Source organism: Clupea harengus, unplaced genomic scaffold (assembly GCF_900700415.2).
Source record: "Clupea harengus unplaced genomic scaffold, Ch_v2.0.2, whole genome shotgun sequence".
Taxonomy (NCBI): Eukaryota; Metazoa; Chordata; class Actinopteri; order Clupeiformes; family Clupeidae; genus Clupea; species Clupea harengus.
Genome location: NW_024880282.1, coordinates 1 through 25001, shown reverse-complemented (window position 1 = coordinate 25001; position 25001 = coordinate 1). Strand labels below are relative to the sequence as shown.

Below are 25001 nucleotides of genomic sequence, written 5' to 3'. Positions count from 1 at the left end.
CGTTTACCCATCTGACCAAAAATTGGGATGGTGACACTGTGATGAACTGAACTGATGACCTGCTACACATTTCATGAGTGACAAAAGCAAGAAGTGGTTCATCTCTTTAAAGATTTTTGTTTTTGGGTTTCAGACGACTCTAAGCACACCTGAGATTGGAGATGGTGGCTGAAGGTAATTGAAAATATATATGACCTAAATACATAGATGAGTAACCCTCACATACTCTGCAATACGTGTGTGTGACATATAAAGTTGTGTTGTAACTACAGCTACAAACCTTAAGTAAATCTCTTGTGCCAGAAAAAGTCATATGTTAAATGCAGTCTTTACAATGATGACTCACATATTTGCCGTTTACCCATCTGACCAAAAACTGGGATGGTGATACTGTGATGAACTGAACTGATGACCTGCTGCGAATTTGGTTATAGACAAAAACAAGAAGTGGTTCATCACTTTAAAGATTTTTGTTTTTGGATTTCAGACGACTCCGAGCAGGAGGGATTTTCTTCTACATCTGTGATTGGAGATGGTGGCTGAAGGTAATTGAAAATGTGAATGACTTGAATACATAGATGAGTAACCCTCACATACTCTGCAATGTGTGTGTGTGTGACACATAAAGTTGTTTTGTAACTACAACTTTACAATGATGACTTCCACATTTATGCCGTTTACCCATCTGACCAAAATCTGGGGTGGTGATACTGTGATGAACTGAAGTGCACCATGCTACTAATGTTTGCATTGATGACAAAATAAGTGGTTCGTCACTTTAAAGATTTTTGTTCTTGTATTCTAGATGACTGAGCTGGAACGATGGTGGCAGAAGGTAATTCATAACATGAGTATTACTCGTCTACGCATTTGCTATGCAATGTGTGTGTGTGTGTGTGTGTGTGTGTGTGTGTGTGTGTGTGTGTGTGGTATTTAAAGTTGTGTTGTGACCACAGCTACAAACCTTAAGTACATCTCTTGTGCCAGAAAGTCATATGTTAAATGCAGTCTTTACAATGATGACTCACATATTTGCCGTTTACCCATCTGACCAAAAACTGGGATGGTGATACTGTGATGAACTGAACTGATGACCTGCTACTATTGTTTGCATTGATGACCGCTTCAGGAAGAGGTTAATCACTGAAGATTTGAGTTATTGTTCTTGGATTACAGACGACCCAGACCTGGAGGAATTGGTCTTCTCTACATCTGACTATGCAGATGATGGCAGGAGGTAATTTTAAAATATTTCTTGTGTGCATACATATATATTTTCATATTTTCCCCTGAATTTACACACACACACACACAGTAAGCAAATGATTCACATTGTTGCCGTTTACCCATCTGACCTAATACTGGGGTGGTGACATTGTGAAACAAAACTGAACTGACATGTATTTATAATTGCACAAATTACCTAATTTAGAAGTGGGTCATTCATTTAAATATATTCCCCTCTCAGATAGCTGGACGGGAGGGCTTCCTGTTCTCTGAATGTGTACCTGCAGATGGGGGCATCGGGTAAGTTTTGACTGTAGATGAGTGCTCAGAAGACTAAAACATTCACTGCCTCTTCTGCCAGCGTAAAGATCTGAAGGAGCTCTTCATTACTTAGGGTGGTTTTCACATTTTTTGCCGTTAAACGTCTGCCCAAGTTAGGGTGGTCAATCTGTGACTACCTGAGGCTACGTCATCACTTAAATTGCTTAACCGTATTTGTATTTATTTATTAGCTTTAAGTAGCTTCCTGCTGAAAATACCTGTATTTATTTTGGTTGACAGATTGGTAATCGGATAAGGACCAACTTCCTAGAATGCACTTGCTGTGCCCAGGCTACTGCCTAAAGGTATTTCTTTTTTAAATATTGAATAAATGCCTTTGCATACTTTTCTACACAGGGTTAATATTACATGTACTCTGTAGTGCTTGCATATGATGACTATCACTTATGCCGTTTACCCATCTGACTAACACGGTGGTGACATTGTGACTCACTGATTTGGCAAGAAGAATCACTGGAATGCGTTTAACATGGTTACAGGAGATTGCTAATTTATGCGTTTTTATACCCCCCACCTATAGGTTTCTTGGGAATGTCTGCGTGACCCAATAAAGATGATCCATTTGAGCAATGAAACTTGCTGTGATTGCCATTTTCATCTTGTGAAAACAACGTGGTGAATTATATACTCTAAGGAAGAAAGTTTAAGACTTTGCACACCAGTCCGATTTTTAATACACATTAAAACTCATCTGTTATAGACCTTTATTTTTGGTCAAGAATGAGGGTGAAAAATTGTCAATAAAACCTATTTCAACTGAATAAGCATTTTTGTATTGTATTTTTTTCATGTTTGGTTGGTTGGCTCTAAACGTACTCGCAGCATTTAGTCATCATGTTTTATTTGGGTTCTTCCAAGGATTGTGATTTTGGTCCTTGCTTATCAACTAAAATCTAAACCGATATATGAGCAGGTGTCTTAACAGTTTTGTTTCAGTCAATACCCTTTTCATTGAATCAACCAAGAAGGGTGGGGGAATTCACTCTTTATTCGTTTGAAATTTACCATCATTTCTATAAATCGTAATGTAATTGTTATAAGAAAAAAAATGATGTACACATACAATGAATTCTTTAAATAAATAGCTTAAATGTAATGAGTAAGAAATTACTAAAAAAATGGTATTTCACCTCAGCCAGCTGGTCAGTATCCTCACCAGAACTTGGCCTCCTTTTCTGCCCTACTAAAATGACCTGAAGGTACAGTAGATTCCCCCGCTAGTTTCTTCCGTGGAGCGCTGGGAGAGCGCCAACCTACTCCTCAGTGATGTAGCTGGCGGCCCCGGGTGCGTAGCTGTACACAAATTGCAGGATCTGCTGGTGGAACTCCTCCAGGGCCACGTCCCGTCTGTGCAGAGACTCCAGGTCGTGGAGATCACAGGGAAAGACGGCGTCAGGTGGAATAACAAGCGCCGAGGCCCCTGTGGTCCCAAAGCATCCAGAGAGAGACGCCTTCAGCACCAACTAGCTAGAGCACTGGAACACTAACCGTACCTACCAGTTATACTGATTTCATAAACGCATACATGTTTTAATTTAAAAAATAAAAGCTATAACATTTTAAACTATACTTGTATTTTTTTTGTATATAACTATAAACTTGTTTTACTAATTGCTAAAACCTGTCTGACCAGTGTGTTAATCTGAATCTAAAACCCCTGTTCAGGGATGAGCGTGTCTTGGGTCTCACCGTGCTTCAGCGTGATTGAGTTCTCACAGAGCAGCACAGCAATGAGGGCGTCTTCTTCCAGAACCCGGTTCCTCAGACTGAGTTTACTGTGGGCTTCGGCCAGTGCAATCCTGGCAAAGCCAATGCAGAACACTCAGCTGAATGACTGAGTCCTAGCAAACCTCAGGTTACAGAAAACCATGCTACCACTCTGACCTCCGTTTACACCCGTACACAACGGCCATCAAAAAGCAACTGGTTCCTGTCTGAATATAATCTGACACAACACTGAAAGGATTTTCAAAACATTTAGCCGGGCAACATAAAAAATGAGTCTTGCTTGATGTTTCTTTGGAAAGGTTGAAAGAGGGGGGAGACTTATTTGGAGATGACTTGTAGAACTACTCCATCTAGTGGATGACTCAAGCAGATGCAGATCTGCATGGTTTGTGAGACTTCAGTCTGGATGTTTTCTCTTAAGCTGTATTGCAGTTCCACCACAAATTGAGGGTTTAACTATATTATAGGATTCTACATACACTATAAATATTGAAATTTTACATTAAGGTTATTTTGGCTACATCATGTATGTGGTAATTTACAGTTACTTTTATATGTTTATATAGAAATACTGAAGTGTCCCTGAGTCATTGAAAAAACGACTATACTACACCATACTATATGGCTGCTATAGACATACTCTAAGCATCCTGCAGCACTTACAGTAGTTTCATGGAGGCGACTGACACAGAGGAACCCTGTGTGGAGTCTGAGCGGATCCTACGGCTGGCCATGTAGTAGCCGTGGATCATCTTCTCCGCCTCCGGGCTCATCTCCACCTGCAGACTCCGTGCAAACGCCAGGAGCTGCGAAGGAAAGAGGGGAGGACTGAAAGACAATCTTTAACATTCTCTACACGAATAACGACAACTGAGCTAGGAGCAGAGTCAGGAAAATATCTGGGAACAGATCCCCCCCCCCCCAATTGTCTTCAAAAGTGTTGTAATATGATCTTATTAAATAGTATCACTCTGCTTTCAAAACAAGGGTGTGCTAAACTGCTGGAAATGTATGAGAAGCTGTGGTGACCATGTTATTGGTTCTACTAATCTAATTGTGATGGAACAGGAAGGAAAGAATGTAAAAAAAAAATGTCCTCCTTTAATTTACATTAATTCCTAATGTATGATCCCTGCAATGGTGATGGGTCTCGCATTCAAACAGCAAGACCTCGGCCAAACACGCATCAAGCTTAATTGGTAATGGCTTCTGCTCATTAGTTACTGAAACCATAGGAAATGTGCGGGTCAAGCTGAACAGGATCGTCGAAAGTCAGGAATTTATTTCCATTTGCCTGCCACATGTCTGTGGTCTAACGTTACCTCCTTGAAGTCTTGTGTGGCAAACTGCATGCAGGCTGGATAGAGAGGCTCCCCTGGCTGGATGGCCTGCCTAAGGGTGTGCACTGTAATCGGGAGGGAGACTTGATCTCCCCCCAGGTCTCGACACTGAATCATCAGGCCAAACGTCTCGGCTACCTGAGATGGGATTGAACCTATGTCCTGCAGTGTGGAACAGATAGATTTCCCTTTTATCAAAAATGTAATTCTAGTAAGCAGTAACTAGAAATAATACCTTTTACAATAACATACCAGAGTGAGTTTACCAGAGGGCTCTGAAGCATTTTGAAAGGGGAAATTATAGCGATTGTCTACGCTTTTGTCTGTGGCTAAATTAAGCCCTTGAGTGTTTGCATTAGTGAGAGCTATTGAGCCCTTCCTTGAGAGTAAGTCTATTGTGTCCACTTCCTGTCTCAAAATGTGCCCTAAATATGGACATTGAGGTCAGAGAGAAAGCAGTCTCTGGAACGTGAACTATGTCATCTTGAAAAGTGTTAACTTTTGAAAAATCAGGGTGTGGTGTGTCACTGAAATGTGCTTGCGACATAGCAGTCTCATGAATGCATTGTTTGGCCTGTTGTCCAATCATGTACGTCCTTGCTGGAAAAAAAACTCACTTGTAGTAGGCTATTGAAGCGACAACAATTGGATCATCGCAACGAAGAGACGGAAATGGGAAGACACTGCCTGACAACAGCAAGCATTTTTCAAACACAGGAAACACAGTTGGAAATTTCTCACAATAAAACTATATTAAAACTATATTATATCATATAAAATAGTGTTCAACATAAATCTTATACAAATATAACTTATATATTCTCAGTGACATTACTATTACACCATAACGTACATGCTTGCCACAGCAAAAATAAATGCTAGACTGGTTTCTAGAGCAAATGATCTCACTGCATACTTACATATATTTATATGACCTAGTGCAAGCAAATTCTCTTGTATGCATTGTGTAAGCCCCTTACACTTGCTTATAACCAAAATGATTCACTCCTCGTTCCTGATTATAATATAATGGCATACTAATGCATATTTAAATGCATCATTGACTTCACCAGAACAGTAGTCAAATTTGAGACGAGCTGTGGCACTCGGGACAGATACAGCAGACAAAGAGAGAGGATGCAAACCCACCACTGAGCCCAATGCTGCTGTATCGTTTTTGGCCGACTTCTTTGAGGGAGCGGCCATGTCGGCCAGCGCCCAGAAGTTACACTGCAGAGGGAAGGAGAGCTGCTGGTCAGCTTCTTCTCCGTACTTCTTCCCAGGGATGAAGACTGATACAGCCCTGATCTCAAGACCTACGGCAAGATCAGGAGCAGAAAAATGGCTCTGTTACCACAGTCCCAGAGAGCTAGTGGCACGGATCCATGCCAAACAAGGCATCATAAAACTGTACTGAAGTCAACCTCAGTTCCTTCCAGAGGAGTCATGTGAAACAAACAATGTTTTGTCTTCTCTTTACAACAATTAATCCATTGTTCATCTCCTGTAAAGACTTGTGTGAAGGCACTGTACTGTAAAGACAGTAATACAAACACAAAGCAAATGTCCTTTTTTCACGAGGCCTGATTTACACTGTTGATATGGCATGGTGATTCGTTATGTTGTGTATCTATCACACTATAAAGAATCCCGCTTACTATAGCATGATGACATAATAAACATAACCATAAGACAATTCTGTTGGCTCCTGATGGAGTTTGCATGATTGCTTATCTTGCTTAGCACTAGAAACAACAGACACAGACGCCTCCTAATGCCCTCAGCTACCTGACTGGAGGGCGTCCATCTTGTCCTTCCTGTAGAGGGTGAGGTCACCGAGTAGGCACACTCCTCCAGTGGCCAACAGGGCAGAGCCGGCATGAATGTTTGCCGTGCCAACGCCGTGCTCGTCCTTCGACAGCGACGAAAACAGCTCTCCCGTGGCGTGGTGATGGATGCCCCGCGTGGCCAGGGCTAGACTGTACGTCATGAGCCTGCAACACCCAAGCACACAAGCGCAGCCTTCATGACTGGAGCTCATCCGTACAGCTTTCATTTCTTTTAATGTTAGAAGCGTTTCAGTGTGCTTGTAATAGCAGGTCGGTGTTGTCAGTCTTATAACTGCAATTCACTTTCATATGGTGTTGACTAGCACTGGTCTTCAAGACTTTCCCCTTTAATGAAGACAGCGTCAGTACCATATGTTGTATCATGGTGTCAAGTCAAAACATCAACTCAGTTTTTACTGGTATTGGTCTATGTGACTTGCATTTCTTCGATTAAACTTCAATTTGAAAAGTGTGAACGCCATACAGTGGCATTTTAGTTGAAAAATAAATAACCTAAATTTCCTTTGCGATCAATAAAGTATCTATCTATCTATCTATCTATGTAGTCATCAGTCTACCGAGCGAGTTGGTTTTTACAGAACCTGTCTACGATGAGAGTGTCGCTGGTCAGTGCCAGCACGTCCAGACAGGTGTGAGAGTCTGGGTCCATGTCTCCACTCTGAACCAGGCTCAGCAGAAGAGCCAACTTCAGCGTGGTGTAGAGACCTGGCGGAACCACCTGGGAGGCGAACGAGTTGGCCACGACAGCGGAGAACCTCCACGGAGACCCGGCCATAGACACAAACAAGGCCTGGAAGTTTTTACTTATTTGGCAAGGATCTGGGTGAGGGAGAAATGAGGACGATTTGATACTGTCATGATTTGATGATTTGATATTCTGATACTCCGATACTGTCATCTCAAGCTTCCCATAAAACATGAGTAGTTTTAGGTCACATAAAGGTGATACAGTTAACCTGGTATAACCAGCGAAAGCAGAGTTGGGAGCAATTGGCCGGCGGAGCCAAGCTACAAAAAATAATGAAAAAAAATCAGAACTGGCCTCTTGGCTAATTCTGGGATATTTACTTGTATGCACCTTAATGTGACCCTGTTAAATAAACCAGAAAGATACTGAAATAAATCAAATAGAGGAGGTAGAGCAAGATTGTCATGTCATCAGAAATGCAAAAGTGGGTCCTTACTCTCAGGTGTCCACGGTTGAACGCTGCTAGCCTCCACACTCCAGGTGACAGTGGGCCACTGGTGAACATGTGCCGGAATGCCCACCACCCTGTAGAGCCAGCCGATTCTCATGGAGTTGCACAGCTCATCTAAACATTAAGAAACTAAACAATAACAGTCCGGGAGAGAGTTGTTCCTCGCTGATTATTTAAGAACCGTGCATGCCACCTAGCGTGGCTGCCAAAAGAAACACGGCGTGGTTTCGTGAACAAAGATCCCACTATGTGCGCTACTAGCTAATGAGTGTTCCTTACCTTTATTAACATATATGTTTAGTAACTGGAGCCAAGTGTATTGAATTCCTCTCTTAGACTGGGTCAACAGCATATGCTAATACTGGCACTGAGAATAGACAGACTCCCAAGAGGCCTGACTGGACAACATTATTGGAAGGGACAGGAACACCCAATATTACACAGGGGGCAACTATGCGTGGCAGCCTGTTCCACAGTCTATTTATTTAGAAGTCTCTAAGAGGTTCTTTGCCTAAAAATTAAGTTCATTTAAAAGAAAAAACAGTGAGTAAAATACAATTCTTTTCCTAATTCCAGAGTAGTTCACCTGATTGTGTGCAACCCAAGGAATTGCATGTCTCCTAAGTATTTGACAGTATTTAAGATGGTGAATGAATTGAGGGGGTTTTCAAAATGACATTAACCAGTGAAGCCACAGGACCTCAAGGAGTCTGTCCGCACGGGAAGTGTACCCTGATAAAACATTTCCAGCTGAATACATCTAACATGCAAAACGAAACATGTTGTGGCACCCCACGCACACCAGTATTGACAAGGACAGAAATGCAGCTGTAGATACCTCTCAGGAACAGGGTGACAGACTGATATCTGAGCGAGGAAGGAGGGTGGACTCCCAGCACATCCAGTGCATCAACATGTATCAGTTCCACCAGCTGCTTATCTGTAACAGTAACAGAACATTTCCCACTGTTCTCCATCCTTCCAGCCCTGCCTAAATCAACACTCACGTTTAACGTGCACACATGTTCTTTTGTAGTGTAGTCTGCTTAGATTGGCTCATTGGACGAGGTGTGTCAGATACGTGCTCGATGAACTCTGCTCACCCCCCAGTACTCTGGACTTGACGTCCTCTTTAAGCGATGCAGAGCAGAGAAGGCAGGTGAAGTCACTCCTGACTGTGGCCGTCTCAGTGGCTCCTGGAGCGTGAACTCGAATGTGCTGAAATCCTGTAGGTCACAGGAGCCAAGATCTATCAATACTGAGGTGCAGAAGGTTACACAAAGTCTAAAGGGCCTATCAGGGGGATCTACCATGTCCAGGGACACCCCGGGTGACTAGTGATCTTCCAGGTCAAACCAATACGGAAATAAAGCTCAAACATGCCTGGATAGTGTATTCAAGAGTAAAACCATCCACGTATTGTACCTAGTGAATAATCGATTGAGAAAGATACCTTCAGCACATGGACAGTTCTCATTCGTACAAAGGAACCGGGCCCCTTGTGTGTATTTTGTGACCCGTGTCATGGCGATCACAAGTCCTTCCATGGCCATGGGTCTCATTGGCCCATAGCCCTTTGGGAACTCACACAGATTCAGCTGATAGCTGGGGAATGGTGGCAGGTGAGTTACTTTCAAGACCACATTCACCTGAGAAAAGGAAGAAAAGGAGTTCTCATCTTCATGTTTTCATTTCAATAATGAAATAGTAATGTAGTTACACACAGGTTTATTTTGGATTAAAATATAGGCCTGGACATTTTTAACTTGGTCTCAAATATGTAAATCTAGGCCCTATCGTTTAGTTGGGCCTAACCTGACGTAAGGTGATGCCTTACCTGACTCTCCATGTGGATCTGGTCCATGAGTGACAGTGTCTTTATGGACAAAAAGCAAACCTAGAGGACAAGACACATTTACTTGGTATAACTGGGACACCACACTTGCAAACTCACTTTCAGATATATCTAGGCGCAGGTTAGGTCCTACCCTACTTACCGATCGAAACAGTGCTTTGGCTTTTAGCGGTTCATGTAAAACGACGTCTCCCAGTCTGGCATCTAGTTCAGTAAGGTCGCTGGGACTCACATGAAAACTGAAGCGATACACTGCATCACCCTGAGAGGATTCTAGTGGACATGTAGAAAGGTTGGGTAAGGCTCTAGTGATGGTATCTTGTTTCACTGGTTTCATTTAGTTAAAATTCAGTCACCATTACTGGAAACTGACGCTGGCTAACTAGGATACTGCCAAATGATTATTACCAGACGTTACATTGTTCAGTGACAGCAACCTATCCTAGATAGTTTGCTAGCTAACGTAGCTAAACGATGTAGGTTACTAGCTAACATACCGAAGTTGATGGCAAGAATCAGATTGAACTCACCTTTGAACGATTTGCAGTCAGCTATAAGCTGTTGAAGCCCACCGGTTCTGTCTAAATATGAAACTATTGCTTCTTTCAAGGATAAAAAATCCTCCATCATTAACTTTCACACACCCTTTAGGGGTCTCGTGACCGCAAACATATAGCATTCTGTTACTCTCGCGAAAAAACTTCCTGACAGTTCAAAGAAACGTTTTATTGAGGACAGTATCCTACAGCATGAGGGGAAACCACTTTAGGCCACATCAACCTACTAAATGCACTTTCTCAGAAATTGCAGGAGCTGTTGGGAGTTGGCAGTTTCAGTTAATTACTGTTGGGAATTTCTATTTTAGAGTGATTGTAACAGACCATACATTATACACACACTATAGCTGCATTTTACATGGTCCCCTTTTAAATCCAACTCTGTAACTTAACATTTCAAATGTTTTCTGTACAAAAGTGCTCATCATCTTTAAGCACAAAATATCAATTAATTTCGTGTTTTGCAAAAAGGTCGAAATACATATTCATAATCCATTCATCGGCCTATACATACATTTGCCATTATAAAACAAATCAAATATTTGATATGTTCTATTAACATACAATTTACAGGGATGTATAGCAGGGCATGTGTAAACAATCTTTGGTGAGGGGCAAAAAAAGAGAATGTTTACTATATAATTAAATTTGATACTTTTAAACATTTCAAAGATGACCATACCACCAAAAAGGAATCCATAACCAGACAAATTCATCAATATGAAATATTTTACAATACACAATCAATATGTTTGAAAATTGACTTTTTCCACAAGAGTCCGGTTCAGCGGGAAAGATTAACCATAGACAATAATTTGGACAGAGCCAAATTAAACATATATATCAGGTAAGTTGTCAATCGATTTTTAAAAATATAACTCTGTTATTTGAGAAATAAAAAATAAAGATTTGAAACACACTGTATCTCAAACCATTCACTCATTTCTGCTTTATGTTATCAAGTGCTATGCCCGTGTCTTGAAGGGTCCATCCTACTAAAAAAAAATGCTTCCCTTTTATCCAAAGGAATTATCTACTAGTAAGGCAACTATTACAAAGCAGGCAGTGGAGCACAGTTCAACGCAGCTCACTGAATTTTCCAAAATTCCAGTTCTTTTACAGGAAAGAGTCATCGGAAGGTGGGGCGTAAGAGAACCCCAGGAAGGCGTCGTCAGCCTCCATAACACTGGCGTTGACAATGGAATGCTCGGTTGAGTAGCACACAGAGTTGGGGACGGTTTCATCCGTGAACTCTGGGTCAAAGTTGGTGATGTCATACTGAGAATCCTGCAAGTTACAGCAGTGTGACATTAATATTTATCACAAACTGTTTTTGCATTGTTACCTATAGTCTATTTATGCTAAATCTGATATGACGACAAACATGAACATTTAGCCTACCACATTGGGGTTGAATGGGGGTGGGATTTTTCTCTGCTCCAGGTCATCCCAGTTGATGGAAGCAAAGAAATTGTGTCTTTTAACCTCATTCTGAAGGACAAATAAAAACATACAGATTAATGTAATTATGCACATTAGATTAATGTAATTACACACATCATTTTTTTTTTTCTACTTAACTTAACAGGTTTAAAAGGTAACATTTCTGCACAAGCTCAAAAACAATAGGATAGAGACCAAGTCTACAACATCATAGCTGAATTTTTTCAAAGTCAAGAGGCTTATTAAACAAACTTAGTAGACAGCATAAATATTTTTTGTATGGTAGTCCCACCACCCAACTCCCAGCCTGCACTCTTCACTGCGACTGTCTCCAAGTCCACCCTACACACTATCCTCACTAGAGGGAGACATCTGTGCAACCGTGCGCAACAGTGTAAGAGCCCTTACAAAGTCATCTCTGAAGCCCAGTCTCCTGGTGTGGTCTTTCTCCAGCAGTGCCTGCAGTATTGACCAGGCGGTAGGAGATGCTCCCGGCCGCATCAACAGGTCCTTGTGGAGTATGTTATCATACATCTCGTGGGTGTCTCTGCTATAGAACGGAGGCTAATCAAGAGAAACAATTTTTTTTAAATGTATCGTATAATAAATCTACCATACAGTCTCAATTTAAGGGATATTTTGTTAACTCTTTTGCAAATGTTGTTAGCTTGGTACATGCATAGTGAATTTAGCGGCTATCTCAAACACATTTGCATCAGACATCATACATTTTTCTTTTTAAATCACAAAAAGGCATAAAAACAATAATACAAGAAGCCTCATGGGTAGAACTAATTTCCAAACCAATAAAACATTTGGCGTCATCACAGCAAAAAGACATTTCCATACAAAGCCAATGTCAACCAACCCCTCAGAAGTATCTCACAAACGACTAGTCAAGAGGGGGGGGGGGTCCTAGCATGACAGCAGACAGTGAAAACATACCAGGCCATAAAGCATCTCGTACAGGACCGAGCCAAGGCACCACCAGTCGACTGTGTTATCATACGGCTGCTTCCTCAACACCTCCGGGGCTAGATACTGTTCAAGGGTCACACAATTACGCAATGTTACATTCATACCATATGCATCTATTCATCTGTAGAGATAAGGATCTACTGTATGTCATTCAAAGGGTAATATACACCAATATACACATTTGTGCTATTGAGATTGTATGTCAAAAAAGGAACCTTGAGTATTGAGCAAAAAAGGGTCAGACTGGATTTACATTTCACAAGGAGTTCACATGAAATTACACAATACTGACCAAATTCACTACATGGTAAACAGGACAAAAAGGAAATGGCATTATCAAAACCACCATTTACCTCTGGTGTCCCACAAAACGTGGTTGTTGTATCCGCCTGGGAAATGCCTTCCTTGCACAATCCAAAGTCCGTTAAGACTATATGTCCCTTATAAAGACAGCAGACATAGACAGAATTTAGCATACAGGCCACCCATTCACAACCTAAGAAAAACTGAGGAATCATTTGTGTAGGAGGAATGCAGGTCGGCACCACCTTCCTCAGCACACTCACTAGCTGGAGATGAGCATTACAACATGGAATCAAAACTATTCTTTATGCAATACTGAGATGACACCTGAACATTTAGGAAAATATTTTATTTGGCTAAAGAATGGTACAGTTGCAGTGTACACTGAACCATTTTCTTAGTCTGAGGTCAAAGTGTTGGATTCTTAGACCTACAAAACAGATTACCTTCAGCTACACTTTAGGGGGCAATATGGCCAACTGCTGACATAAGGGATTTGAGAGTGTAGGTGTAACAAGTCTTCATATCCTTTCCTTGAAATCTGACCCCAGAAAATTAGGCTAAATACATAATCTGATACCCGACCTATGATCAGCTTCAGAGGGAAAGGAATCTTACTTGGTAGTCCAGCAGAATATTCTCTGGCTTCAGATCCCTGGAAAGACACAGAGCATTCTGTTGGAACAGCATTCTTTAAACATTATACAACCATGAGAATTCTTTGGACACAGCCATGGCCTTCTGTGCAAGCCAACATGATTATCCATGTTTCCATTATAATGTTTGTGCAGCATATTATATCAAGTAAGTCTTACATTTTTAAATTGGTTTCAATCATAACACATTTAGGCCACAAAAAGTTATCATAATAAGTTACCATTATGTTGTAATGTTACGTTAAAGTTATCCTAGTATTAGAGCTCTATCCAAGGAACTCTAAAATATTTTTACGGCTGGCAAAATGATCAACCAGAGAAAGCATAGGGTCAATGTTCACTTCAGTGTGAAAGTGACAGAATGTAACAAGAAAGCTGTGGCAGTTCAGCCCAAGAACTAGTTCTACATTATTGAACTAAATTAATGTTAAGACATTTCCAAAAATAAACGTTAACTTCATTTGGCCGACAAAAACGGAAAAGATCCTTTGAGGTGGCATGTGCACTGTGGTCACATGTCAGTTATTCTACCAATATGAGCATGCTGGTGGAACTGATGACATTAGCCAAGTTTAAAACTGCAGAGGCAGATAGAAGGAGAGACGGCACTTCAAAGAAATGGTTAAGTTTGGAATGTCCAGTAATATATTTTTTTGCCAATGTGAGAAGGAAATTGTATGGCTAATTGAGAAGAGGCATGTTGCATTTAATTCCAAGCACATAAAATGCTAAACTCGGATAAACTAGGGAAAAGGGTACAAGCAAAAAACGGTTGACCTTGTATATATGAAAGTATGAAACAGGTCTACGGTAGTACATCAATGAGTAAGAGGCACGAGATGAAGTACCTGTAAACAATATTGAGAGAATGCAAATAGCCGAGGGCACTTGCTATCTCAGCGATGTAGAACTTTGCTCTGAGCTCAGGGAAGGTCCGTTCCTTTTGCAGATGGAAAAACAGCTGCAACCACAAAGGACACATTATATTAAACCTCAATTAAGGCTTTAGGTATTACAGAACAGTTAAGGTAAACAGATAAACTGAGCACAAAGGAAGGAGCACTCTACTCCAGCCAAGAGACATCTGGACATCCCATCAGTGATGGGGGACAAGGAGCGTCATTTAGGGGAGACAGAGGTGCACATTAAAAACTCTAAAGTGAAATTCATTATGCCCAAACCCTTCAGGAAACTAGAGCGCTGCTTTCCCCAACAACACCTGCTTAAGAAGATGACCATCTTTCAGCCAAGGAAAACATTTGACAAGGTCCTCAACAGCGAACCCAGTGCAGGGTGCACAAAACACCAACACTATGGACACATCAGCACTATGGACTCAGTTCCAGTCAACTGGTCCTATTGCTAAAACTAGCCCATTGTGGACACTGAAGGTCTCAAGGTCACTCACACTGGGGCCTAGTTCCCATAATTATAATGGAACATTCAAAACAGAGTTGTTTCATTGTTACTTTAAATTTCACAGCAAGCATATAAGGTTTGTGCAAGAGAAATAAGGTTTGTGATTAAAAATGAAACTGTTATCACCCAATGGCAATCATCCAGTCTATAGTCTTGGCTTTTGAATGCTGATGCTCAATCCTACAGAATAACATGTGCTTATGGAGCAGATGCGGTCATGATAGAGTTATTCAAATGGAGACATTTCCCTTCTCCTATCTGCTTCTTGTTGATTTTTAGGACTACAGAGAAATTCTAAATATTATACTTGAAATAACTAAAGTGATGAAACGAACTTGAAATAACTGATTCATTGTGTACTTTTGACAGAGGTCAGTGTAGATGTAGATGTAAATGCTGGTCAGTTAGAAGCACTGATGAATCATGAATCATGATCCTGTCAAAAGGAATATGATCAGCTGTTCTCTCTAGAAACTAATTTGTGCAACACAGAGCAAGGATCATGAGCCATTTAAAATTAGCCAGCCCTTGTCCAGAGTGATTTTCCTTGTGCCTTCTAATCTACTTAGCTCTTGCCACACGTGAATATGTAGACTGCCCTTTACGAGCAGAAAATTGACCTTTTAAAATGAATGACAAGCCAGATGTCAGTCATTTGCAAGACTAATTGGCAGCACAGCTTCTTGTGTTTTTATAATGCCCGGAGGTCCCCACCACCACCACCCCCTCACCCACCCCTCGTCCAGATGACTTGTATGGGCATGTAGTGCCCACGTGTTCAAAAGTACTCACTTCTCCACCGTTGACGAAATCCAAGACGAAGTACAACTTGTCTGTCGTCTGGAAGGAATAATGCAAGCCAACCAGGAAGGGGTGCTGCACATTTTTCAACAGTACATTGCGCTCAGCCATGATATGTTTTTGCTAAAGAAAAAAGATCAACAGATAAATGGACTGTAAGAACATGAAGGAAAAACAAAACAGTCAGGTCAGGTGTGGAAGAATATTTTTTTTAGCTAAACAGCCGTTTACCTCTCTCCGGTTTAAAATGACCTTTTTCTGCAAGACTTTGATGGCGTAATACTTCCCATCTCGCTTCCGTTTTGCAAGTAGAACCTTTCATAAGTAGAATGCAAAAAGCGTGGGGAATGTACATTAGCTCCAACATCAAAACAAGGCTGGGAAATGTGAATCTAAAAGCTTCATTCTTGCATTGCTGAACTTTCAATTCTCATCTGGGAAACCCAACTGTTGAGAAAATACAGAACTAAAACTGTATCTCTAGCCACACTGAACTCAATAAAGAGACTGTATTGTTTCTGTTCAGTTTCACATTTGCTGGAACCAGCTGAGGCTGCACATTTATATATATTTTTTTGCAAAATCAAAGCTTCTGTCAAAATTGCCATCACACACAGTCACCAGCAAAGTCTATCCCATCGCTTCAGTGTACAGTGCACATGCAGGTAGTGATGTCACACAATTTTGTTTTTGAATGGCTGATTACAGATCCCAGGTACCCAGATGCATTTCAATACAATCCCCTATTTTAGAAGAAAAATGTTTTGGTTTCAGAAGTTTGCAGTGCTGTTTGGTTATCTGAACTAAACTTGATTATAAACATACCTTTCCAAAACTTCCTTTGCCAATGACTTTCAAGAAGTCAAAGTCACTGGGCTTCGCACTGAGGAAATGGAAAATTACAGAGTCACTAAGTCATAGTGACATATTGGTACCAAATGTATAATAGACACCAGGGAAGTCGGTATAATGAAAACAGTCATGTGTGTCTGACCATAACACGTGGCATAATTACAGACAGACCCTTTCAGAAAATGGAGATATAAAAATACGCACCAACATGCATACATCTAACCAGACTAACAGTCATACTTCAAGTTTTCATATCATCGACAAAAATGGGAAAGTGGGTGGCACTTACTGTGGATTTCCAGATGGACCCAAGTTAATATTTCTGGAGGTAGTGTTGTTCTGCCAACACAGAAAGACACAACTATGTAAGCATAACAAATGCTACACTACATAGACTGAAAAGCAATTGTTTTGTACTTATCAACGATTGACTAAAATCATTAGGTTTCAAATGCCGTGATGACACAAGGTATGTGTTTTTAACAAGATCCATTAACGTGTCGACCAACCTTTTCATCCTCATCTTCTGAGGCGTCTGAGAAGTTTTTGAATTTGTCCATCTGAAGAAAACCTTGCACATCAGGACTGCATTTTTGAGCCGGCGAGAAAGAAAAAAGAAAAAAAGTCACAAGTTAGACGTCTGACTGGGACCAAAACAAAGCCACTGCTGTTAGCAGGCTAATACAGCACCAGCCTGAAGCCACAGGCTACCATATCAGGGGATGAACTACACGTCTGAATGGATATCACGTATATAGCACAATTGATTTTAAGCGGACCCCTCTGACATCTTAGTGCTTTACTAAGAAAAGATATGGAGCAGATTGTATCACCTTACAACACTCATTACATTACATCTATGCACATACATTAAACTCACATAATACTCCAGTTTAAACATACTTCGATACATCAACATTCATAAGAACGGCATGCCTGTGATGCAAGGGTGTCTAAATTTGAGCTACAATTCACCTCGGTATGACTGATGACTAGACCTCATAGTGAATACTAATTTGCATGAGATGTATTGCATAAGTGTCCAATGCACTCACTGGCTGCTGAGCTGCGGATGGGACACGATTCGCTGGATGAACTCATTTAACCCCGTCCTCCTCTGCTTTATGAACTCTAATTGGACGAATCTCAGATTAGTCACCATTTATAGGTTTTCATTCATACAATACACACAGCATTGAAATGAACAAAAAGTTTCTTTGACATTGTCCAAATTAGTTCCGTTCATGAATCTCCAATTCATTAAAGGACATCTTTAATGTTATCTAAAAGTTTCATGGGACACTGAATAGTTGCTCATTTCATAATAAGGTGAATGAATCCTCTAAAGGAATCAAGTCATCTGATGTCTTTTTCCTTTCCATCTGTGTATCATAGATGGTATAAACTCACAATTCACAAGTGCAACACTAATGAACACAGAACGTATCATTAGAGAGACATCCTCCCATTTGAGTTGCTGGGGGCCAATTGAATTTGAAATAGTTCATTTTCATGTCGTTTATGACTTGCTTATGATTCAATTTCAGTCAAATTGGCTGAAAATCTTATTTGAACGAAATGAGTAAAATGACTGTAAAACTGCCTGTTGGTTAAAACAACAAAAGGGGTCTTGTTCTGTGTTGTCATATAATCATTCTGAAGAACACAAGTCATTTCAAACTGATGACAGAATCTTCAGACACAGACAAAACTTCATACACTGTGAATACCTGGATCAAAATTGTCCCCGAATATCCTCTTAGCAGGGATCTTCAAGTTGAGGGAAGGGAACTGTTTCTTCAGCTGGAAAATGAACATGCAATGATCCGTCATGAAACTGAAAAGCTCACAGCCATTATCATTTCACAATCACATGACAGATTTTTGTGTTCGTTCCAATATCCTCCTTCTAATCACTATTCACACCCTCTTAAAACAGAACACCATACTTTTTTATTAAACTGCTGTCAAAAACTGTATAATGTAATTTACCCTACTTTCACTGTTAAAAGATCATTCGACTGAACAAGGTTAAATTACTTCTTATAGGCACATCATTTTTACTGGGATAAAAGGATTTAAACAGCAGAGGAAATGAAAAAAAAAGTGTTTTGATAAAACTGTGATTATAAATAATCCTGTCCCTTAAGAACAGCTTATCTGCCACCAAACTACTAGAATGAAAAGCAGAATGCTGTGTTTATTCTGGGGAACACAAGCCCTCTCTTCGCACTATCAGGCCTCCATCATGCTCTCACATGATCAATATAACTAGTCCATAAGCAGCATTTCTGGTAACACAGGTTTTTCACAGCTCTGCGTAATGCTATTGGCTTTAAATAGGAGCAGTTCCACTCACCGTGTTGTACAGCTTATCAAATTCTGTGTATCTCCTGAAGACAAACCATTCGTGTCTTCCAACAGTGACCATCACTTTGTAAACCTGAAGAATGATGAAAACAGAACTTTGGTCTTGTATGTACTGTTGTTACTGTCACTATAGGTGTGTGTATATGTGTGTGTGTAATCATGAAATTCCACAACCATTTAGCGAAGTGCTACTCATGCTCACCCTGGATTTCTAAATGCTCAGATGGGAACACTTAGTGTACATGGCATAAAGACTTTTATCAAAACCAACATACACCATAGGGCAGGCGTATTTTTGTTAACTCAGGCAACACCAGTTGAATGACAGAATCAATGATAGGCATCGAAGATAACAGAACCTGCTCTTGCCTCCTCGAGAGAAGACTGGCGGTGATGCAGGTCACGTGTACTTACAGTGTAGCGCTTCTTCTTGTCCCTCTGCTCATTGTGGCAGGGGATGCTGACGTTAGGGCAGCTAGACGTCTCCTCCATGCTGCAGGGACCAGCTACTCAAACTCGGTGAGAGACACAGGTGATGCAGTTTCCTCAGAGGTGGGACGGTTCGGAGGCTCTCTGACGCAACTGTGTACGGGCGATCTCCATACTGCCACTGACGTCTATCAACAAATGTCATAAAAGATAACTGAGAACTAAAATGAAATACAGAGCAACACTTAGTTCTAGTTCCCTGAGCTGACCGTGCATTTGAGGCCAGTGCGGTGTAAAGCAGTTGGGGTGAGTGGGTGTCTTTAGCGTGACACGAGTGTGAGCCCAGCTGGTTCTGTGCTCACGTTCAACCTGCTCACACCAAGGGGCCTCAGCCTGCGCAGGCAAGCAGAGCAGCCTCTCCTCCTCCTCCTCCTCCTCCTCCTCAATCTGGCTGCACTACTCTTCCACTACACTACACTAGTCTTCTCTTCTCTTCTCTTCTATTCTCTTCTTACGCTGACGGCCACCTGGGCTGCAAACAGGCACATTCCCCCTTTGCAAGCTACCCTGCCTCTTTCCCTTGCCCCAGCACACAACCTCACGCTGGGCGGTTGACATTCTCCTTCCTCTCCTGGTATTTTTAGACGACTTCCACAGCTCTTCAAAGAGTGAAACAGCCACGCCAAGCCAGGTTTGTGCACTCAGCCAGTCAGTCAGATGACAGAGTAACAAAGCATCATAATACTGATCCTCATAACCAATATCTTCACCTTCATTTACAACACGATCACTGTATTGGCATGCTTAATACTCTCTGGGAAAGTCTACAACGAAAGCTGATAAAATAATGATCAGATAATTAAGCCTTTTCTTTTTAAAGTAGGTTTATACTCTTCGAAGATCAAGGTTTGTTCACAGTCCTTTTAAAGTTACAGGAAAAACACAATTTTACTGTGTGGTGTGGTGTTGTGTGTGTGTGTGTGTGTGTGTGTGTGTGTGTGTGTGTGTGTGTGTGTGTGTGTGTGTGTGTGTGTGTGTGTGTGTGTGTGTGTGTGTGTGTGTGTTGTGTTCTGTGTTTGATGTGTCAGGGCGAGTCAAAAACACTCATGTCTGTTCACTAGCTGACTAGTAGTTACCACACAAATTTCCTCTACCGGTAACTGGGGAGGCCTTCAGAAAAGCGACACAAAACCCTCAGAAATGAGTATCTGAGACAACATCTAAGGCTGTTTTCAATTCACCTCGACACAAAACAGAAACAATAGTTGCTTTGACATTCCAGAAATATTTCAGTCTGAAATAAAAAAAGGAAAAACTCCCATAGACCAAGAGGCTTTCACTCAGAATGTAAATATTAAGATACAGTGAGCCACTCCTGGCTCCTGATAGAGAAACTCCCATGACTCTTTGGAACACGCAAAAGCAGCAGAATTAGCCTGTGCTGCCTTTACACATGCTACTTCTAAATGTGTACACACCTACTTCTAAATATGAAAAAAGTGTTTGTATTATAGTCTTTTTAGTTCCCAATGCTGTTAGAGATTCTGACCATACCCTTGTTAAAACACTGGAGACCTCAATGAACTCTAGCTCAGAATAAATGCGAAACTATGTGTTTCGTTAACACATTACATTAAAAAGCAGAATACTAAATCATTTTCTCAAAAAAGACCTCCAATTATTCAAATTTGGCTTGTTAGATTTTCATAATGATATTAATAAGCAAACCTTAACAAGAAATGTCAATAGTCTAGTTTTGGTTGTTAAACATTAATATGGCGACAGCACTGGCAACATCCCAAACACATTAAGTGTAAAGTGAGTTGAAAATAGTCAGTAGTCAATAGTCAATCCAAGCTGTTAATCATTTTGTAATGCTAAAGTATGTTCCATGTTACATCTTTCAGAGATATTGTGCAGCAGGCATTGTGCAGCACTCTACCTCGAAACAATTGTGGACAACAATGGAAATGGAATGGAACAACAATGGAAACGATCTATGCTGGATAGCTTATAACTCTAAATCCCTTTACGGTTTGACCAGTTTAGTTTCAAAGAAACTGATACGCTGAAGTGAAAGTACTCACCCTTAAAGCAGCAGTAATCTGACAACCAAATAGACCAAATCCAAACATAGAGATCTTGCGTCCAATTTATGCATGTGTGTACCATATGACTAGAGTGTTAATAAACGGACGTCTCCTAAACAAGAAAAATTCAGTTAAAATCCCATAAATTATAAAGTGTTGAAAATCCTCACACTCTCAAACAAATTAGGAGAGGAAGTTTGAGAATGAAGTGTTCCACACCACTGCTTCCACAGAACTGAAGTAATGGCCAACCACCAGACTTGACCCCTCATATATTCTCACAACACTGCCAGACAGGGAGCAAGGCACACAATCACCCAACTGTCTCTGCCAAGCAGCAGAATAAATGGCTGCTTGGTCACACACAGCACTGACAGTGCACACACTGCAAACCTCCTCTCTGGATACACTGCGCTGGAAAATGACAGGTAATGTGTAACATAAAAAGATATGCATGAGTCTCTCTCTTTCTCTCAACTCTTCACATCCTGAACATGTGGGGGAGTATCCGAGGACAAACTGGATCCAAACAGCCTTTGTAGCTGTTGAGATGGTGGGTGTGGAGGATTTTTCCCTGCACAACAGTTAGGCTTGTTACAACAAACCACGGGAAGTCCTGAAATGGGTAATACTATTACTGCCAGCACAAGCTTTAAGAAGCCCACTCACGTGTCCAGAATGTGTCTGAAAGGGGTACACTTTAACTAGTTAAGTGTTCAGCAGTGAGGTAGCCTAGCATTCCCACCATTATTTAGACTTTAGTCTAACCATCCCATACTGACCCTTTCTGAAACGTGCTGTCAAAACACCTCTTTACAATATCCTCGTCAGCCAACTGTACAATATATTTGCCCCTCAAACTTGAACAAGGAGAACTAAAAGTAGAAACTGGACTATTTTTGCAAGCCATGTCCAAACTTGCTCAGACTAGCTGCAGGCATATCTGAATTTTGTGATGTTAAACTTCCTTCGTACGGAAATCATGTCCCACAGTTCCTACAAAAGAAAAAACATATCTCCCTTGATGTGTATGTTGCATTGAAACTAAGGAATGTAGACACTGTAATTTCTCTTGCTGGTCTCAACTTCGGCTACTATCCATCGTCAATGAAAGTTCTTGTCAGGCAATAGAATAGTCATAAACGACTGTCTAACTTTGAAGCAAGAGTTTCTGTTACCACAGATCTTTCGATCTGAAAATGTTAAACTTCCTTTAAAGAGCACGAATGTGTGTGAGGAGCAACTTAACTTGACCATTAGGCTACACCAAAACATTACGTAATGAAAGATACATTGTGTACCTTACATTTCTGTCGTACTCAAACAAGCCTATCCTTGCCCCTAAAGGCCACAATTACCGAGAAAGTACAAAGTGGGCTAAGTTGAGGGCCTACAATACAAAGTACAAACTTGATTTACTATTGGAATGTTCTTACCTTGTTTTCTCAACGGCCTTCAATGACGTGTCGTGTCACAAAGGAAGTCAAGTTTTTAATTTTGCAAGATGGTCCTTGATTGAATGTATTCCATAATCATCGGGCACGAACAGAAATATTTACCATCCATTTTATGCAAGTGGTCACTGCCCGGCAAAGTAGGAAATGTTTATACACTTGTACTCAGAGTTCCAGGCGAATTAGTCACGGGACTACGCTTCTGGATGAAAATACTGAAACGAGGCCAACAGTACTCTCTAGTGGCAAGAAGGCAAACGTACAGCACTTTGGAAGGTGGATATAGTGCTTCAAATAATTATGGTGTGGGCATCTTTCTGTGTGCTGTTTATCAAATGAATTTGTATTACGTTAGCCGTTTATCACTTTGTATTACTTTCTAACATAGGTGTACATAACGCTGGTATAGCGGGATAGTCGACATAAAGTCAAAGCACTGAGCATAAATTGTCTACTTTGTGCAACTGCAGCCTACTGAATTTGGATGGGTGTAATAGGACATCATGAAATGTTGGTTCTTGGCAGTGTGCAACATTCATAAACTTGTATAGGGACAATAGTAATAGTTAGGCCTACACATTGCCATAAAACAGACCTAATGTACGCCATGTGTATACTTAAGATCGTTGTATGTGTGTGTGTCTGTGCTTTGTCTTCTTGCTGTCTTGTAGCTTTTATCATGGTCAATTATGATTTGGCTAGCCTATATATTAAGCTAAATGTTAGAAACTATTATTGGTGAGGTTGTTGTTAGTAGTAGTTTTTCACCACAACCCTAAGATAATGTGGCCAAAAACATGATAGGCCTGTTGATGAACGCCTAGAATGGGCTGATATGATCCCTAAAAACAAGCAAAATCGTGTCCTCTCTAGAGAGCCCTCAGACAGCATGAGGTCAGGAGAGTGTAACAGGAACATACAGGTCCACTAAGGAAGTGAAGGCGCCCTGCCGGAAAGATTGACTCATCTCTCAGATGTTTCCTATAAGCATCATTCAACTATGAAGGGAACCATTTTCTGAATAAAGCGCCTTTCAGTAACCACAGCTCATGTAGTATATATGCAGAACACGTGCTTCCAAATAGCTGTTTTAGGTTTAGTCTAAACAGGCAACATATGACATAACTAACATATGAAAACAGTTAAACAGTTGGTTATCAAAAGCATGTTTCACAGTGTTCACGCATGTTACATCGTTATGATAATTCAAAAGAATAATATATTTTGGTGTGGCCACAAGTAACATACGCCTACCCACAATAATGATAAATATTTTCTTTAAAATACCCACTAGGGGGTAGTAGAGTGTTTCTCGATACAAAATCCGGTCACGCATGTGCTTTCATTCATTGCACTTTAATTCATTGCATGACATGTTTGTGTACGCTGTGTGACAACAAGGTAAAGGCGGGTTGTATTGGATTATTTGAAGTTAAAACATAATGTACGATATGATCACAAGTTGGTTAATACGCTATCCCGCTGCTGTGATCAGCGGCTCAAAATGTGAAGCACCCTCCTAGAAACTCTCCCCATCTCTGACCAATCAGCTGCGAGGCCGCGTGCGCAGATTCAAACACATCTCTAAAAAGAGGCTGGGCGCGAGATTCGGCGGGATGGACAAAAAATTCAGCCGAGGAAAATAACAAGTAGAAGTGCTGTCAGCAGTGGGAGGGTAGATGATGTGAACTAGGCGGGTTTCATTTGAAGAAGGAATATGCTCGGAGTATTTATAGTAGTCAGTTGTGTGAAGACGCTGAATACCTTTAATGTAAATTGTTTAAAATAAATGTATGTCGATAGCAACAGTGATCACCTACAGATCTTTGGTTTGAACACATAATTTAGCTTGCTCTCAAGCGATGTGACTGGTTGATCAATGCAAACTAACGTTAGGCTGCTGGCACACTAAGCTACTATTCGAAACTGTTTTAGTTCTGGGATCTAATAACAACTTATGCTGCAGAGAAGACATGGGTAACAGCGATTTCTATGGATAAATATCCCGCTGGATTCAAGGAGGGCCTTCTGATTCCAAATAAGGCTGAAGTAATTTACAGGGGATTTTATTTACTGATCTTGTGGATTAAGTTTTCTAATATTCACGT

The 25001-nt window shown here is 40.8% G+C and overlaps 2 protein-coding genes and 1 long non-coding RNA gene across 6 annotated transcripts; 1 reads left to right on the top strand and 2 right to left on the bottom strand.

The window, feature by feature from the left end:
* The first annotated feature begins 7 nt into the window (after positions 1 to 7).
* Positions 8 to 2330, top strand: LOC122131774. The gene is made up of 7 exons (XR_006152139.1): positions 8 to 174; positions 488 to 545; positions 806 to 835; positions 1177 to 1237; positions 1469 to 1527; positions 1789 to 1853; positions 2090 to 2330. It is a non-coding gene; the product is annotated as an uncharacterized LOC122131774 (long non-coding RNA).
* Positions 2331 to 2420: 90 nt separating this feature from the next.
* On the bottom strand, positions 2421 to 10189 carry mcmdc2 (minichromosome maintenance domain containing 2). Its single transcript, XM_042706439.1, has 14 exons — positions 10072 to 10189; positions 9684 to 9814; positions 9524 to 9583; positions 9140 to 9335; positions 8790 to 8912; positions 8525 to 8626; positions 7672 to 7800; positions 7069 to 7306; positions 6426 to 6631; positions 5787 to 5953; positions 4620 to 4799; positions 3961 to 4103; positions 3259 to 3368; positions 2421 to 2989 (listed from the first exon to the last, which is right to left on the bottom strand). The coding sequence occupies exons 1-14, from the start codon at positions 10169 to 10171 to the stop codon at positions 2823 to 2825; spliced, it is 2052 nt and encodes a 683-aa protein (XP_042562373.1). The 5' UTR covers positions 10172 to 10189; the 3' UTR covers positions 2421 to 2822.
* A 63-nt stretch (positions 10190 to 10252) lies between these two features.
* On the bottom strand, positions 10253 to 23094 carry sgk3 (serum/glucocorticoid regulated kinase family member 3). 4 transcript variants are annotated; one of them, XM_042706443.1, is made up of 18 exons: positions 22876 to 23094; positions 21437 to 21551; positions 19335 to 19537; positions 18910 to 18993; positions 18281 to 18353; positions 17606 to 17681; positions 17060 to 17135; positions 16840 to 16889; positions 16524 to 16581; positions 15930 to 16013; positions 15690 to 15821; positions 14327 to 14439; positions 13441 to 13477; positions 12873 to 12959; positions 12487 to 12582; positions 11950 to 12105; positions 11500 to 11589; positions 10253 to 11385 (listed from the first exon to the last, which is right to left on the bottom strand). In XM_042706443.1, exons 3-18 carry the CDS (start codon positions 19410 to 19412, stop codon positions 11215 to 11217), a joined length of 1461 nt encoding a protein of 486 aa, XP_042562377.1. In that variant the 5' UTR covers positions 19413 to 19537; positions 21437 to 21551; positions 22876 to 23094; the 3' UTR covers positions 10253 to 11214. The 4 variants fall into 4 exon arrangements, with proteins under 4 accessions (XP_042562377.1, XP_042562376.1, XP_042562374.1 ...); XM_042706442.1 differs by lacking the exon at positions 22876 to 23094 and adding an exon at positions 21659 to 22821; XM_042706440.1 differs by lacking the exon at positions 21437 to 21551 and having other exon boundaries at positions 22876 to 23093.
* Between the last annotated feature and the right edge of the window lie 1907 nt (positions 23095 to 25001).